Raw genomic sequence first — 16,968 nt, forward strand, 5'->3', positions numbered from 1 at the left:
TCACTGATCTTGTCCTACCAAGCCTCAGCCTTGGATTAGCACCCCTTCCTCCACGCCACCCCCACCTCCGCTTTTGTTTCTACTCTTGCTGCTGTACAAAGCTGAAGAAAATCATGAAATTGAGCTGAGTGGATCCATTACAAATTTATGTTACATAATCTCTAATGGGCCCTCACTGTGGCAAGGCAATCCTTTTACATCTCTCTAATGAATTCAGCATCCCACTTACCACAGCATCTTTTTCAAACCTTTTCATTCCTCTTCAAGTCTCCTATGGTCCCCCCTCCTCCCTACCCTCTCAGCTCAGAACTTTGCTTAGAATATTTTACTGAAAAGAATGAGGCTATTCTCTGAGAGCTTTCTCTTCTCTTTCCTCATCTCACCCTACTCAGATGCTTTCTGCAACTATCTCCTCTTTCACTCCTATTTCCTATGAAGAGGGGGCCCTTCTCTTTCCAAGGCACACTTTAATATGCATAAATGATGACATTCCACCCCATCTTTTCCAGCAGATTGCACTCTCTATTATCCCCACTTCCCTCATTAATCTTGTTTCTCGCTTTCTATTGGCTGCTTCTCTACTGCCTTCAAACATATTCATGTTTCTCCCATACTCAAAAAACCGTCTTCTGATTCATCCACAACAGCTACCAATTGTCTTATATCTTTCCACTCTTCTGTGGCTAATCTCCCTGGGAAGGCCATCTAAAACTGACATGTCTACTTCCTTTCTTCTCACTGTTTTAAGTCTCCGGAGACTGGTTTCCAACCTCATCATTCAGCAGAAAACCCCTCTCTCCAAAGTTATCAATGATCTCTTAACTCCCAGATCTAATTGCCTTTTCTCAGTCATCATCCTTCTTGACCTCTCTGCAGCCTTAGACAATGTCAATCACTCTCTTCTTGATACTTCAGTATAGGTTTTGATGATGTTAATCTCTCCTAGTTCTCCTTCTACCTATCTGACTGTTCCTTTTCAGTCTCTTTGGCTGGATCTTCATTCAGATTGTTCCTACTAATCATGCCTATCCTTAAAGCTCTGTCGGGGCCCTCCTCTTTTCTCTCTCTGTACTGTTTTGCAAAATGACCTCATTAGCTCCCATGGATTCAATTATCATCTCTCTATATATGATTCTCAAATCTATTTGTTCAGCTCCAACCTCTCTCCTGACCCATCTCCCACTGCCTATTGGACATCTTCAACTGGATTTCCTTTAGACATCTTAAACCCACTTGTCCAAAATTGAACTCATCATCTTTCTCCCTCAAACCCTCCCTTCTTCCCAACTTCTTTCTTACTGTTGAGGGTACTGGGTGTCTTCCCAGTCACTCAGGCTTGTAATTTAGTTGTCATTCTTTTTTTTTGGAGGAGGGAAGGCAGGGCAATTGGGGTTAAGTGACTTGCCCAAGGTCACAGAGCTAGTAAGTGTGTCAAGTGTCTGAGGCCAGATTTGAACTCAGGTCCTCCTGACTCCAGGGCCGGTGCTTTCCTCACTGCACCACCTAGCTGCTCCTAGTTGTATTCTTGACTCCTCACTCTCTCCACCTCCATATTCAATCAATTGCCAAGTCTTTCCATTTCTACCTCCCTAATATTCATCCAATATGCCCCCTTCTTTCCTCCGACACTGCCGCCACCATGGTATAAGCCCTCATCACATCACACTTGGACTGTTACAGTAATCTCATTGGTCTTTCTGCCTCATTTCTCCCCACTCCCATCCATCCTCCACGCAGCTGTCAAATTGATCTTTCTAAAGAACAGGTCTGACGGTGTTATCTCAGTGGTTTCTTATTACTTCCCACTATCAAAACATAAAATCCTATGGAAGAAAGAGGGATAGGGACTGGTTCTGACCCTAGAGTGGGAAGAGCCCCACACCTTACCCAAGTCTGCTAAATTACACAGGGCCAACAGGTCCACCCGCACAAGTGGTTCACTTTCTGGGAAGTCAGATAGGATCTTCACCAGCAATGAGATCACGCCATCCTTGACTAGTTCCTCCTGAAGTTCCTCTGGAAGAACAATTATAAAATAAAAATTTGTAAAAATGATTCATATTTGGACCAGAAATTCCTATTCTGCCAAAACTCCTGTCTTCCCTCCCCCAAGGCTCTGCTGACAGTTGATCATCAAGTATTTATTAAGCACTTACTATGTTCCAGGCATTGTTCTAGGAGCTGGAGGTAGAAATACAAAGAACTAAACAATTCTTGGTCTCAAGGAGCACGCCTGCATGCTACCTATGAACTCCATAGTCAGCCTACAATCACCACAGACTGACTATTGATATACCCCAACAGTCTGTCTATAGTGATTCTATGGGAATTCTCATAGTAGTAGCCCTTGAGTTGTAAAAACATTCCTCTGTTTTAGAGTTCTGGGAACTAAGGAACTCACTGAAATGGATTCAGTAGAGTTACTGAGATAGACTCTGTCATCAGGAGCCTTGTGTCGACCAAGTGGGCAAACAGATTTCCTTGTTCCTTAAAATGAACCTAGCTCTGTTCCTGTTCACATCTGACACTTTTCCGGAAAAAGGGAAAGGAGGATGGGATAGAGATAGGCAAAGATAATAAAGGCATCCTCTAGTCTAGGTTGCTCGTTTGGTTTCTTCGGGAATCAGTCTTCAAAACATCAGGGGTTATGGCTTTTGTACATAGGGTGAGCCCCTTAGCACATTATAGTGCTAATTAATCAATAAAGCATTGGTAATTTTGTGCCAGACTCTGTACTAAGCACTGAGGATGTAAAGACAAAAGCAGACCCTGTCCTCAGTGAACTTATAATCTAATGGGGAAGACAGCAAATCTATTCAGTTATGTATAAGACATACAAATAAAATACAAAATAACATTGGGGTGAAGGTACTAAAAACTGGTATTGGGGGTGGAGAGATGGACCAAGAAAGGTCTTATGCAGAAGGTGGTCCTTGAGCTGATTCTGTGTCTATAAATGGCATCATGGAGGGTCGTTCATGTGGATCTTTGAGGATAAAGAGACATTGTGCTCAAATAAGGAGAAGGATTAGGAAAAACCAGAGTCAAACAGCAGTATCCTCATCTGATACATTTTAAGGGCTTAGATCAAAACTTTTTTCATAGAAAATCTTTGGCACTTCTTATATTAAGGAAGACATACTGTTGTATATTAGCTAGTTAAGAATTGGTGTGGGAAGTGGTGGTGGGTTTGGAATACAGAATGATGGATTGATTCAAGTGTTTGAAATGCCATTAAACATGGAAGAAAAAATGGATTTGCTCTGACTGGCCCCAGGGAAGAACTAGGAACAAGATGAAAATTTCAAGTTCAATGAGTGAGGAGGAAAGTACCAAAAAGAATGAGAATGATCCCAAAGGAATGTGCTACTTTGGGAGGTAGTGGGCTCCGGAGCTCTTCAAGTAGAGGCTGGATGCCCATTTGTCAGGGATACTAGAGAAAGAGTTATTGTATTTAGTTCTTTACCAATTCAAGAACTGCTGTATTTTTATACACTTGGGATCTTTTTCTTATTTCTTTGATCTTTGGTGGGGGTATTGCTGTGTCAAAGAGTATACATACTAAAGCAACTTTTGCTACTTAGATCCATACTTGCTTTCCAGAATGACTGGACCAGGCCACAGTTCTACCCACAGTGTATCAGTGTGCCAGTTTACCTAGTTTAAGAGGCATAAACAGGTACACAGGCAGTCTCTTTTATAACCTCCTTCAATTGGCCCATAACCGTGAGCCCTCTCTTATTCTGATGCCAATGTTATTCAAGAATAAAAAGCTCCTCAGCCCCTTCTGGATATGGAACTCCAACATTGTGAATTTTCTGCATGGGAACGCAGTCTTCAAGGACAGACACTCTGCATTTATCATCTGGTGCACAAATACAGCCCATTTTGCTCAATAGTTCTATTTTTATCTGAAGTCAGAGGGCAATTTCTTACTGCCAGCCACCCTTCTGTTGGCAATGAGAGAAAGCTCATTGTAAATATCAAATGCTGTATAAATATGAAGAAATGTTCACAAATAGCTCTTCCTTCCAAAGGACCAGCTGCTAAAAGGTAGGCCAGGTTTGGGAAACCAAAGTTAGGTCAGTGATTTGGATGCAATGGACCACATTCCCCAAGTGACCTGAGGCTATTGTTCTCCTTCCAGTCTGACATCCGTCTGGCTGCTGTCAAATGCCACCTGCCAGGGGCTGAGCTCACTCCCAAGTGGCAGACAGCTCTCCACATGGCACTGGAGATTGAGGCCCAGCAGCAGCTTAGAGGGAAGGAGTTTTCCCTTGCCAAACTTTGTACTTACTGTTTCCATAACAGATGCGCCCAATGGCCCTCCCAGCATGGAGCAGCAAATCTTGGTCAGAGCTTTCCAGATGGGGCAGCAGGGCAGACACCAGGCCAGCGTCAATGCAGGGCTGCTTTAGCTCCTCTGCAGACACAGGAAAGCAAGGTTAAGGATAATGCATAGAAAACAAAGGAGCTGGATATAAAATGGTGTGGTTACTGAGTGCCTTAGGGATTGGTGGGTTTTATGGACTGTGGGAAGAAGGGAAAGTAGAGCCCAGAAGCTCATATTAAAATGCACTGAGCAAGGGAAGCTCAAATAATAATTTAAGGTGAAATCTGAATGCCAAGGCTGGTATGTGTGTGTGTGGGGCAGGTGGTGGTGAAGGAAGGTTAGAGCTGGAATTTGGGTTACGGGGTATAAAGGAAGATACGTGGAGAAATTATAGCTTGGGTATTAAAGAGGAGAATAGGGTTGCCTTCAGTAGTAGTGTGTGCATTGTGGGTCTACATACTGGTTTTAGTTATTTTGCATTATGTCACTATTAATTATATTGATAGACTGCCCAATATCACAAGCAGCTCCAAATCTCATAGCAGCCCGGCCCCTCCCCACAAAGTGTGGGTAAAGATGCTAAGTCATGCTGATTTGCTGTACACACTGAGAAGCCATTCTGTCCAGAATCTCCTGACACCCCAAATACCCACTCTGGTGAGTAGGTGTTAGTTGCTAGGAAGTGGGGGGCAGGAAATCTGATGAGGTCACTTGATTTGAGCTGGAGAGGGAAATGAGGGAAGAAGAAGGTGCCATAGAAAGAGGGAAAAAACAGGGAACTCTAGGATTCCAAGAGAGATGAGAGGCCAAAGACATGAAAGAGAAATTCCTCTGATATTATAATTTTGCCCAAACCAGCTGTAGAAATGGCAGAGGGTCCAATGGTTTGAGTTTATATAGGCAGATGGATGACTGCCACTGAGAACACTGGCAAAGTCTCTAGAAGGCTAAGCTACAGAGTGGTATCCAGTGGCCACAGGTTGGGTTCTACTCTTAGGAAATTGCTAAGAGGTCAGGATTTCCAGAGTGCCTTGGAATATTTACCTGGCAGTTCTCAGAGAGAAACCCTGGGTAAGAAAGGCAGACAGAAGCTCTGGGGAGGCTCTTGGAAATGGTGATAGATGAGAAAACCTCCCTCTGCCCAAGGTTTCCCTACTTTCCTTACTGTTTGATGATTATCCATCTTTGATTATACATTTTGGTCCCTATTTTTTTTCTGCTAATGGTAAAACCCATATAGACTTATGCCAGCTGAGCCAGGCACTATGGAGTACAGAATGGCTGACGTTTGAGGCCCTCTGTGATCTATCCCCTACCCACTAATTCAGCCACATCTCTCCATTCCTTCTCTACACATACTCTGCACTCCAGCCTGATCGTTTCCTGAACGTTGCTCAAATTTCACCACCTCCATGGCTTTGCTTATGCCCTTCCCCATGTCCAGAATTCCTGACACCATCACCATTGGAAAACCTGACCCAATTCCCGGAGTCCATCTCAAATGTTACTGCCTCTCTGAAGTGTTTCCTGATTTGCCCTCCCCCCTTCCCTTTGCTAGAAGTCCCTCTTTCCTCTGAATCCCTGTGGCATTTTACTCCTATTTCAATGGCCCTCATGACATAATGGCATTATATATACTTTAATTTAAAATACTTTATATATGTTATTTCATTTCGTCCTCACAGCAGCCATGTGAGGTACGTGCTATTATCATTAATTATTATCCTCATTTTAAAGATGATACTGAGGTTAAGAGGGCTTAAGCGATGCCCAAAGTTAAGTGTCTGAGGCAGGATTCAAAGAAAAGTCTTTCCAACTCTAAGCCCAATGCCCTATCCATGGCCCTACCTAGTAGCTTCATCACATTCTGTCTTGTATTCTAATTATTTCTAGGCTGATCTTATCTTCCCTGCTAGGCTGCTTGTTGTATTTATTGATTTAGATTCCATCGATAAGCATTAATAAGTACTATGTGACAGCCGCTGTCACATAGGGTGCAAATACATTTGTGAGTCTGGCTCTGCTCTTAACCCTTCTGGTACTGGAAGGATAAGCAGCCGTCTCAGAAGGCCCATTTTCCCCTCACTCTAGATTAGCCTATGAGGAAGGGCCAGTTTCCCCAAAAGCCATCCAGTGCTGTGTTCTTAGTGAGGAAACCCCGGCCTCTGAGCTGCTCAGTGTCACTCTGGTGGGTGGCTCCATTCCCTTGGCTCAGCAGAGGGATCATTCTGTTTTAGGAGATTGGCTCAGGTACCCTTCATCCCATGGGGACTAGGCACTTACCATTCTTAGCCAGCTCTGCCAGCACTTGTGCAGCGGGCATCGCACAGCGTGGATGACTTGTCAGAATCTGGCCCAATGTTGTGAAAATCTCACTGGCTTCCAGAAGGTTCCCTGATATCTGTTCTGCAAGAAGAAAAGATAGTTACTGATGACAGACTTTACAGGCTGTGAGGGACCCCAGAAGCCATTTAAGCCTTTCTTTTTTACAGATTAGGAAACTGATTCTCAGAGTTTGAAACTCCTACCGAAGGTCACACAAATAGCTGGTGGCAGACTTGAAAGCAGAACCTTGGTATTTAGACTTCTAGCACAGCACTCTTTCCAATGCACTATACACCCTTGCTGTTTGGTCCGTTGTTGCTTGCAGGGTTTCTGACTACTAGATATTGGAACGAGGTTGGCAAGGGGAAGGGAAGAGTATAAGCATTTATTAAATGCCTACTATGTGCCAGGCACTGGACTAAGCACTTTACAAATATTATCTCATTTGATCTTCACAACAATCCTGTGAGGTAGGTGCTGTTATTGTCCACATTTTACTGTGGAGGCAGGCAAGGGTAAGTGACTTGCCCAGGGTCACACACCTAGGAAGTACCTGAGGCTGGATTTGAACTGAAATCTTACTGACTCTAGTTCTAGCACTCGATTCACTGGGCCACCTTGGATCTGGAGGAGCGGAATCACAGGTGGGCACATTATGCAAGGAGATTTGAGCGGGCAGACTTCTTAGAAAGCCAAACTTTCCATCTTGGAAATTTGTCAGATTTTCCATCAAGTGGCCTGGGTCAAGGTTTTGCAGTTGGATATATTATGAATACCTTTCAAATCAGCAGAAAAAAGCAAAACAAAACAAAACAAATAAAAGAAATCTCTCACTATCTGACTCTGAAGACTGCCTGCCTGGGGAGCTGTTACTTAAAAACCTGGTGTCAGACTAAGGCATCCACAGGTCAGCGTGGTGGGAGTTGCATTTGTAACCTAAAAATAGACAAAGACTATTTATCGCTTTCCTTTGTTAACTGTGACAACAAAGCAGCAGCCATAATTAGTTTTGCATCTGAGGACACGTAGCACAGCAATCAGCCAGTGGGGATGATTATAGGGTTCACCTCTGCTGCTATCAACAGATTTCCTTTGTTGCTACAAAATATGGAGTGATTTTCCTGCTCAGTTTCATGACATCCCATAATTAGAATATATTATCTTGACTTTTCAGCTGCCCTGGTGTCATCCAAAGGTACAATATGGTCAGATAAGAAATGGTAGACCCTATTAGTGGAGGTCAGGGCTGATGGCAAACATTGTTTCAAAAAGAATGTCTTATGTTGGAAATCTTGGTATGTAGCCCCCTTTCTCTGCTTTCCTCAGAAGGTAAACCCAGTAGCCCTCCTACATTGGGGGAAGGCATAGAAGCAGTGGAATATAAGCTCTTTGAAGGCAGACATTGTTTCTTTTTTTTCCCCTTTGGAACCCTAGTCTAGCCTGCCTTCCTTCTTTCCTTCCTTCCTTCCTTTCTTCCTTCCTCCTTTCTTCCTCCTTCCTTCCTTCCTTCTTTTCTTCCTTCCTTCTTTCCTTTCTTCCTTCCTTCCTTTCTCTCTTTTTTCTTTCTCTCTCTCTTCCTTCCTTCCCTCCTTCCCTCCTTTTCTCCCTTCCTCTCTTCTTTCTTTCTTTCTTTCTTTCTTCTTCTCTCCTCTCTCTCTCTCTCTCTCTCTCTCTTGCTCTCTCCCTCTCTCTCTCTCTCTCTCTCTCTCTCTCTCTCTCTTTCTTTCTTTCTCCTTGTACTGGACCAGTGATTTCTTTGGCGTGGTGAACCTTCGGTGAGGGCACTGTACCAATGTAGATCGACACCTGCTTGGCAATTTATGGTCTTAGAGAATGCAAGAAGTTAAGTGACTTGGCCAGAATCAGTATGAGTCAGAGGTGGGACTTGAAACCTTATGTTCCTGACACAGAGAATGCCTTTCTATCTGTATTATACCAGGCTTCATTTCATAGAGAGAACATGTTGTTGAGCTGTTTCAGTCATGACTCACTCTTCGTGACCCCATTTGGGCTTTTCTTGGCAAAGATACTGCATTGGTTTGCCATTTCCTTCTCCAGATCATTTTACAGGTGATGAAACTGAGGCAAACAGGGTTAAGTGGCTTGCTCAAGATTACACAGCTAGTAAGTGTCTGAGGCTGAATTTGAACTCAAGAAGATGAGTCTTCCTGATTCCAAGCCCAGTGTTCTATCCACTGCACTGCATAGCACTTAAATAAATGCTTAAATTGAACTAGGAATTTGTGTCATAGGCAATACCACAAAGCACGGTTGGGGTAAGTAGCACGAGGGTGTCCTTCAAATTAAGTGATAAGTGGCAAGACACTGTGCTTTGGGGAAAGGAGGCAGAGACTCTGGGACACTAGGTGCCTCTGAAGGGGAAACCTCCTCATGGAGAAGAGAGGGGAGAAAGAAAGGTGCCTGAAGCTCTCCTGGTATTTTGCTTTCTATTTTAGTATTTTCCTATTTTAATTAATTAGAATTCTTGCCAACTAGGTGGCAAGCTCTCTTGTGTCTTTGCTGCTGAAGGATTGTAAGTGGAATCAGTGCTGTTTAATTTTGGTGCCCCCCAACAGTGTCCTGGGACAAAGCTCCAACTGTCTGGTCCTGGTTATGGCCCTACCAGGAAGACTGTAGCAGCATAAACCAAAACTATGACAAATTCTGTTCAAAAGAGAGAAGCACCTCTGACTTTTTGCCTTTGTTCCTTCTGTAACAGGGGGGATATTCAACAAAGATAACAGTCTAGGACGCTGATTGAAGCTCCCTTGCCTGAGTTATCCGTGCTGATCCACCAGCCAAGCATCACGTCACCCCTGGAACTCCTAATGGCTGCTTCATATTCAAGTGAAGAGAAATGATAACAACAATTTTTTTCTTTTAGGCCCTTGAGCCAACCAAGTCTTGAGGAAATGTTACAGGACCTTTTTTACAAAAGCTAGTCTAATCTGCATAGGAGGAGTAGTTAGAATATTGCTTCAACCATACCATTTTACATTTATATCATGTTATTAATTAATTAAGGGGGGATTTGGAGCAGCATCATGTCTCATTTTATGGCTACAAAATGTTTTACATATATTATCTCATTTTCTCCTTACAGCAGTCCAGTGAAATAGCCAGGGAAGGCATCATTATCCTCATTTCATAGATGGGGAAATTGAGGTTCAGAATGGTTAGGTGGCTTGCCCAAGAACACAATAACTGGTGGGATGGCAAAGCTAAAACTTGAACCCAGGTCATCTTATTTTGTCCAATATTTTTTTTTGATGATTAAAATTGTTTCACCTAATTATAAGCCCCTTGAAACAGCATCTTAAACTTCTTTTCTATTCTCAAGGACTTTTGAAAAGGGCTGGATAAAGAGTGGGTAGGTAGCCTGTGAATCTGTGCTGAGTTGAATGAATGAAAGGTTTATTAAGTGCTTAGCACATTGTTAAATGATGGGGTTACAAATACAAAAAATAGTCCCTAACCCTAAGAAGCTAGCATTCTAAAAAGGGTATACCTCCCATAGAGGGGAGTGGTGTCCAGGAAAGCATACCATGTGTTGGGAAGACACAAAGATGAAATAGAGTCAAGGGGGGAGTTGACTGAAGGGCTGTTATAGCAGTAATGGTAGTATTGAATAGAAGATTGACATGACAAGCCCTCAGTCCTTTTTAATTCAACAGGAACACAGATGAAATTTCTTCCTTCACCCATGCCTGGAATATTCCTTTCCCTCTACTGATCTAAATATTGCCTTGTCAACATTTCTACTAGCGATGCAGACTTGGAAGCCTGGAGGATTCATGTGCACTCTTATAGCTTGGCTAATCAATCACCTGGCTGCATTTGGAGGTGACACTACCTTCACAGCTGCAGCCCATAAGGCCTTAAGCTTCAGGGTTGGGGCTGGTTTCAGGATGGCTTGGAAAGCCTTTCAGCTTAAGCCTACAGAAGAGCTATCTCACCCAGTCACTTCAGGGTAGGGATGATAAAGATCAGCACACGGGTCTCACCAATTACTGGTTTTCATTTTCACATCACCTCAGTTCTGTGAGGTTTTATAGTACTCAGAGTAAGCTGTAGTTCTAGAAGGATTGTCTAACATATCTGCAAGATGCATAGATTTCTTGCTTTACTTTGCCCCCATGGGGGGCCCATCTCTTCTTGTCTTGGTGTGTGTTTTATGTGCCCTATCTGGGGTTATCTTTGGTTCAGAACTAGGTTGCCTGTTACCTGTGTTATTTAGGTTATTATGTGTGTGTGTGTGTGTGTGTGTGTGTATGCACGTGTGCGCTGCGCTCTTGTGTTAGCCAAGAAACCAGCTGTTTAGTGATCTGTGATGAGGATTCACAAACTCTTGTCTGAAATAGCAATCTGAAATTTTGCCTTTACTTAAAAATAGGTAGGGACAGAGGCAGTGCAGAGTGTAATCAAGAGGTGACCTTGGATGCCTTGGGTTCTAGTCTTGCCTTTGATACCTACTGACTAGTTGACTGTAGGCAAGTCATTTAATCTTTTGGTGGTCAAAATGCTTAATCACAGTGTCTGGAACATAGTAGGCACTTGATAAATGTTTTTTTCCTCCCTCTCCTTCCTCCCTGGCAACTCTCAAAGAAGATATAGCCGCAGAATGGTTGCCAACCAGAGAGAGTTTCCTAATCAGGGAGCTCCCTATGCCAAGGAAATCAAAGTTTCAGGCCTCTTGTCACCTTCCTCCCACCTACCCAATAAAAGAGAGAAAGAGAAAGGTGAGACTAGAAAAGGTGAACTGCCTGACTGTGAGCCTACTGCAAGGTCCATTTTGTGTAGTAGATAGAGAGCTATACTTGAAATCAGGATGACCTAGGATCGAATCTCATCCCTATAACCAACTTACTCTTTCTGTATCTGTTTATTTGTTTGTAAATAGGTCAAAGGGGCAGCTAGATGGTTCAGTGAATAGAGTGCTAGGTCTGGAGTCAAGAAGACCTGAGTTCAAATCTGGCTTCAGATACTTACTAGCTGTGTGACCTTGGGCAAGTTTCTTGACTTTTGCCTCAGTTTCCTCATCTGTCAAATGAGCTGGAGAAGGAAATGCCAAACCAGTCCAGTATCTCTACCAAGAAAACCCCAAATGGGGTCATGAAGAGTCAGATATTACTGAAATGACTGAACAACAACAATAAATAAGGCACAAACTACATATATTACTTAACATAGGGATTGTGGTGAGGCACAAATTCATGTAAAGTACCTTGGAAACCTTTGAAGCCATCAGTCAGTCAACAAGAAATTATTAAAGCCTTTCTATGTACCAAACACAGTGTTAAACCTGGGGATGTGAAGAAAGTTTAAAAAAAGCAGTGAAAAGTGGTCAAAAAAAGGAGCCAACATCTGGATAATGAGATACAGATAAGATTTACACAAAGTAGACAGAAGGCAATCTGAGAGGAGAAGGGACTAGCAGCTAGGAGGACTGAGAAAGACCTCCTGAAAAAGGTTAGATTTCATCCATGTCTTTAAGTAAGATGAGGAAACTAAGAGGGAGAGGGAAGAAAAGAGAGCAAGGGGCAGTGGGACATCTATAGCAAGGTCATGGTGATGGGCAGTGGAATGTCATGTTCAAGGAACAGAGTAGACCACTGTAGTTGGACAGTCAAGTACATGGAGGGGAGTAAGGTATAAAGAGGCTGCAAAGATAGGAATGGGCCAGGGTATGAAGGCAGGGAAAGCCTTAAATGCTGAACAGAGGAGTTTAGATTTGATCCTGGAGGTAATAAAGAGCTCCTGGAAATCATCGAGTTGGGAGGGCAGTGACATAGTCATATGTATACTTTAGAAAAATTATGTTGGCAGCTTAGTAGAGGTTGGATTGGAGTGGACAGAGACCATTGGAAGACAAAAGAAGAGAACTGTAATAGTCTACACAAGAGAAGAGGTGATGGTGACTTGAATCCCTTAGGGTGGTGGCTACGTGTATGTGGGAAAGGAGATGTATATGAGAGATATTATGAAGTTGACAAGATTTGGCAGCAGATTGGATATTTGAGGTAAGTGTAAGGATTCAAAAATGACCTTGAAATTGTAGGCATGAAAATGTGGAGATGATTGATAGTGCCCTGCGGAGTAACAGAAAAGTTGGGAGAAAGGGAGTGTTTGGAAGGAAAGATAATGAGTTCTGTTTTGGAGATGTTGAGTTTGACATGCTTGAGGCCATTGATGGTTTGTGACTATAGCTTAAGAAAGAGACTTAGGTTGAAGATATATGTGTGTGTGTGTGTGTGTGTGTGTGTGTGTGTGTGTGCATAGAGATGATCATTGAACTCATGGAATCTTATAAGACCTTCAAATAGAGGGAAAAGAGATGACGGTCTAGGAGAGAACCTTGGGGACACTCAAAGTTAAGTGGGTGTGACTTGAATGGAGAACCAGCAAAAGAGACACAGAAGGAGTAGTCAGCCAGGTAGAAGGAGAACCTAGAGAGAAGAGAGTATATAGGAGGAGAAAGTAACCAACAGTGTTGAATGCTGCAGAGATATCAAAAAGGAAGATGACTGAAGAAAAAACATGAGATTGCATAATTAAGAAAATAACTTTGGAAAGGGAAATTTCAGTTGGCAAGATATGTTTGGAAGCCAGATGGCAAACTTTTGAAGTGAATTAGAGGTGAGGAAGTAGAAGCATGGCTCAATTATTAATAGTAATAAATATTACAAATATTTTCTCCGTGAAACCTTTCCTCACCTCTGGGTGCTGGTTTTGGAGTAGAAGACTACAGTTCAAATACAGCCTTATGTGGCCTTAAGCAGTCACTAAACCTCGATGGGCCTCAATTTCCTCATCACTAGAACAGGGTTAGACAAGACTCTTCTGGCTCTAAATCTACTGTATGGTTCTGTTACTTAAGACACTCCAGCCCATCGTTATATCCCTTTCCTCTGAGCTCCTGCTGTACCTAATTGTCCATAATAACCGTTCGTTCCTGGTCATATAGCATACCTTGCTACTTCTCTTGGATATCGCATTATAACTTTCATCATGTAAATCTTGTATTCTCCTTATTTCTCTTGTAGGCTCCCACAGGAAGAAGTGCCTCATACCTCTTTTTATCCTTCAGCGTTTAGCTCAGTACCTTGAAAATCACAGATCTCTAATATTTCATTTTTGAATTTTGATACTGAATATCAAAACACAAGATATTTATCAAAGGACTTAATGGGAACACTATTCCTTGTGAAAATAAAGCAGCACCATACTCGGACTGATGCTATGGAGGAAATTTGACTGGGCCTTGGGTCTAGCTCTAGGCTTGTTAGGTTTCTATCTAAAGAAAAGTACAACAGTCACGCCCTAACCTCTGCAGGGTGGTGTGCGCAGTACGTTCTCTCTTCTGAACTCAGAGTTAATGTTGCATTTTGAGCATCACCGATATTTAATGCTGGCAGAAAGCTGATATACTGTAGTCCACACCAGTTTTCCAATGAGGAAACTAAGCCTTGGACAAGGCTTGTTCAAGGTCACAAAAACTTAGTGCAAAACCTGGTATTGAACTTGGGCCTTCTGATTCCTAGTTTTCTTTTAGTCCTCTTTCCTATACGATTTTCTTATTTATCGAGATATATTCAAATGCCCAGACTACCTAGGCTTTTATTAGCTATCTTATAGAATCCTAAAAAAAATACTCTCTGACCATTTAAGGGAACTAGAGCTTAAAGATCATTGAATCCAACCCACTTATTTAACTGAGGTCCAGGGCATATGGAGGCAGCTAGGTGGTGCAATAGATAGAATACTGGGCTTGAAATGAGGAAGACCTGAATTCAAATGTGACTTCAGACATTTACTAGCTGTGTGACCCTGGGCAAGGCAATCTACTCTGCCTCAGTTACCTCATCTGTAAAATGAGCTGGAGAAGGAAATGGCAAACTACTCTAGTGTCTTTGCCAAGAAAACCCCAGTTGGGGTCATGAAGAATCAGACACAGCTGGAAGTACTGAACAACAACCAGGGCATATAAATGACTTGTCCGAAGTTATGCAGCTAGGTGGTAGAAGACCCAGTTCTGTGACACAGGTCTGCTAAGTGACCAGTCCGGGGCTTTTCCTTTGGCCTTCCTGAGTTCAAATGCAGCCTCAGATACATACCAGCTATGTTTCTTTGGGCAACTCACCTAACCTTTAAGAGCCTCACTTGTAAAATGGGGACAATACTAGCTCCTGCTTCCCCACAGGTTGTTGAGAGCATAAAATGAGTTACAAAACAATCACATTGGAAGCCTTAAAGTACTATATATATATATATATATATATATATATATGCATATTATTCTCATTTGTATTCTTATTGACTGCTATGTTATGCTGCCTGCTCTGAAAGCTTCATTGTCTCTGCTTTCCACACATAGAAAGACAAAGTAAGTAAAAATCTAGAGAGCCCCTTCCTCGGTAGCCTGATTCTACCAGGGAGTGCTGTGACCACCCAAGGAGCTTGTGATTGTGAAACTGTGTTAGGACGGTGAGGTCAAACATGGAGAGAGGAAGAATAAGGAGCACTTTCTAAAGCTGTCTCCAATGAACCAGGGATTTGAGAAGCGTGACTTGTAGAGGCCCATGAAAAGGAATTTTGAAAATGCTTCAAAGTGATCAGCCTCCATGTCCACATCGGGAAGGAAAAATGAAACGCGGCAGGAGGTGAAAGTTTGGAAAATATGATTAGTGGTTTTATTTAAAGACCCGTCAGACACTTCAGGATTTCACAAAAGGATTCTGGTACAACCTTCACACGGAGGGCCATTTCTATGGCAACAGCTTCCTGCCCCTTGTTTTGGAAGAAAAGAAGATGCAACTATCACCTCACAGAGCTGACAGGTAAAATAGCCCGCTGTTTCCACTGATAAAACACTGGCACAGTTGTAATTAGTACCAAGTAATTAGTCCTTAGACAAGACCTCTTTCTACAGACTCTTCAAAGACATCTGGGAATCTGGATTTCCTCTATTTGGAACCAGGAATTCTAGTCTAGGGTCTGCTACTGACTCATTGGGTGGCCCTAGGCAAGTCTCAGGGTGTCAGTTTCCTCATCTGTAAAATGAAGATCCTAAGGCCTCTAAGGTCCCTTCCAGTTCTGATATTCTATGGATTTGTGATTCCCTTTTTGAGCTAAGGAAAAGTTTCAGGGCCAAAAGGCATAGGATAGTAATATGGATAGGTCTGGCCAGTCTTTGGAGAATGGAGTCTTTGCTGACTACCTTTGATTACCAAGATGAGAAATTATTATATGATATTATTTATTATTTATAACATTATTATATGAGACATTTATAAGGCTTTTATAGGGTACTTCATGGTTTAAGTGGCATTTATATGGTACTTTAAGGTTTGCAAAATACTTTACAAATACTTCCTCATCTTTTCCTCACCACAACCCAGAGAAAGGTAGGTGCTGTTATTGGTGCCGGTATCATTTGGAGTCAGGATGCCTCCTTGGAGCCATATCACATACTATCCCAACTGATGGGTTGGGAGGAAGGGAACATTGTTACTGCCTAGATCCCCTAAAGGCACTGCCTGTTATTTTTCTTCTTTAATTACTTCTTTAATTACTCTAAGAACATATCTATAGAACTGAAAGTATATGTCCTATTTAAACATGGTAGTTCCAATACCATGCTGCTTGTCTATGTCCCTTTTAAGTTCCTTTTGCTTTCTTCAGCATATTTTTAGGTTATTCATTCATTGGCCCTTGCCTTTCTTTTCTTAGACTATATCTATGTTAATATCTTATCTGTATCTCAATATTTAAGAGAATGGTTTACTTCTAAATGATATCTTCATTACTATGAATATTAGCAGATAATTTAGCTCAAAATCTCCCATTTCAGAATTATTTGAGGACCAGTCAAAGCTATTATTTTTTTTTTGGTGATCTCTTCCCCACAACCTATCATACCTTGAAATCATGGTTTCTATGTGCTTTTACATTCTACATTTCCTTTTCAATAACTCCAGGACTCTTTTGAATGATCCTTTAAAAAAAAGTCTTATTGACATGTGTTTCCAAGCATCCTACCACTGGTGACTATATTCAGTTGCTACCAGAATTAATTTATTTTTAAGACTTTTTCAGTGCTCTGTTCAGCAACTATCTTTTCCACAAATCCACGGAGAAGTATGAACTATTAGAGCCGCATAAAGTCAGCAAGAAATTAGATCCTCTCAAACCCGAGTTCCATCAAATCTAAATATTATGCACCCATAGACCCTCAAAGGAGGCCAAATTAACATAAAATCAATATGTGAAAATCACTATTGCAACTTTGCTTCCAAAGGAGGGTAGAGGTA

General features: G+C 42.1%; 1 protein-coding gene across 1 annotated transcript in view; it reads right to left on the reverse strand.

The window, feature by feature from the left end:
- Positions 1-16,968, reverse strand: part of LOC118829538 (rap1 GTPase-GDP dissociation stimulator 1-like) — a 47,759-nt gene that overhangs the window by 21,431 nt on the left and 9,360 nt on the right. The window contains exons 3-5 of the mRNA XM_036736520.1: positions 6,617-6,739; positions 4,298-4,423; positions 1,888-2,016 (exon numbers count right to left, since the gene is read on the reverse strand). Coding sequence (XP_036592415.1) covers positions 1,888-2,016; positions 4,298-4,423; positions 6,617-6,739 — 378 coding nt within the window. The remainder of the gene's footprint in view (positions 1-1,887; positions 2,017-4,297; positions 4,424-6,616; positions 6,740-16,968) is intronic.

Source organism: Trichosurus vulpecula, chromosome 8 (genome assembly GCF_011100635.1).
Source record: "Trichosurus vulpecula isolate mTriVul1 chromosome 8, mTriVul1.pri, whole genome shotgun sequence".
NCBI classification, from domain to species: Eukaryota; Metazoa; Chordata; class Mammalia; order Diprotodontia; family Phalangeridae; genus Trichosurus; species Trichosurus vulpecula.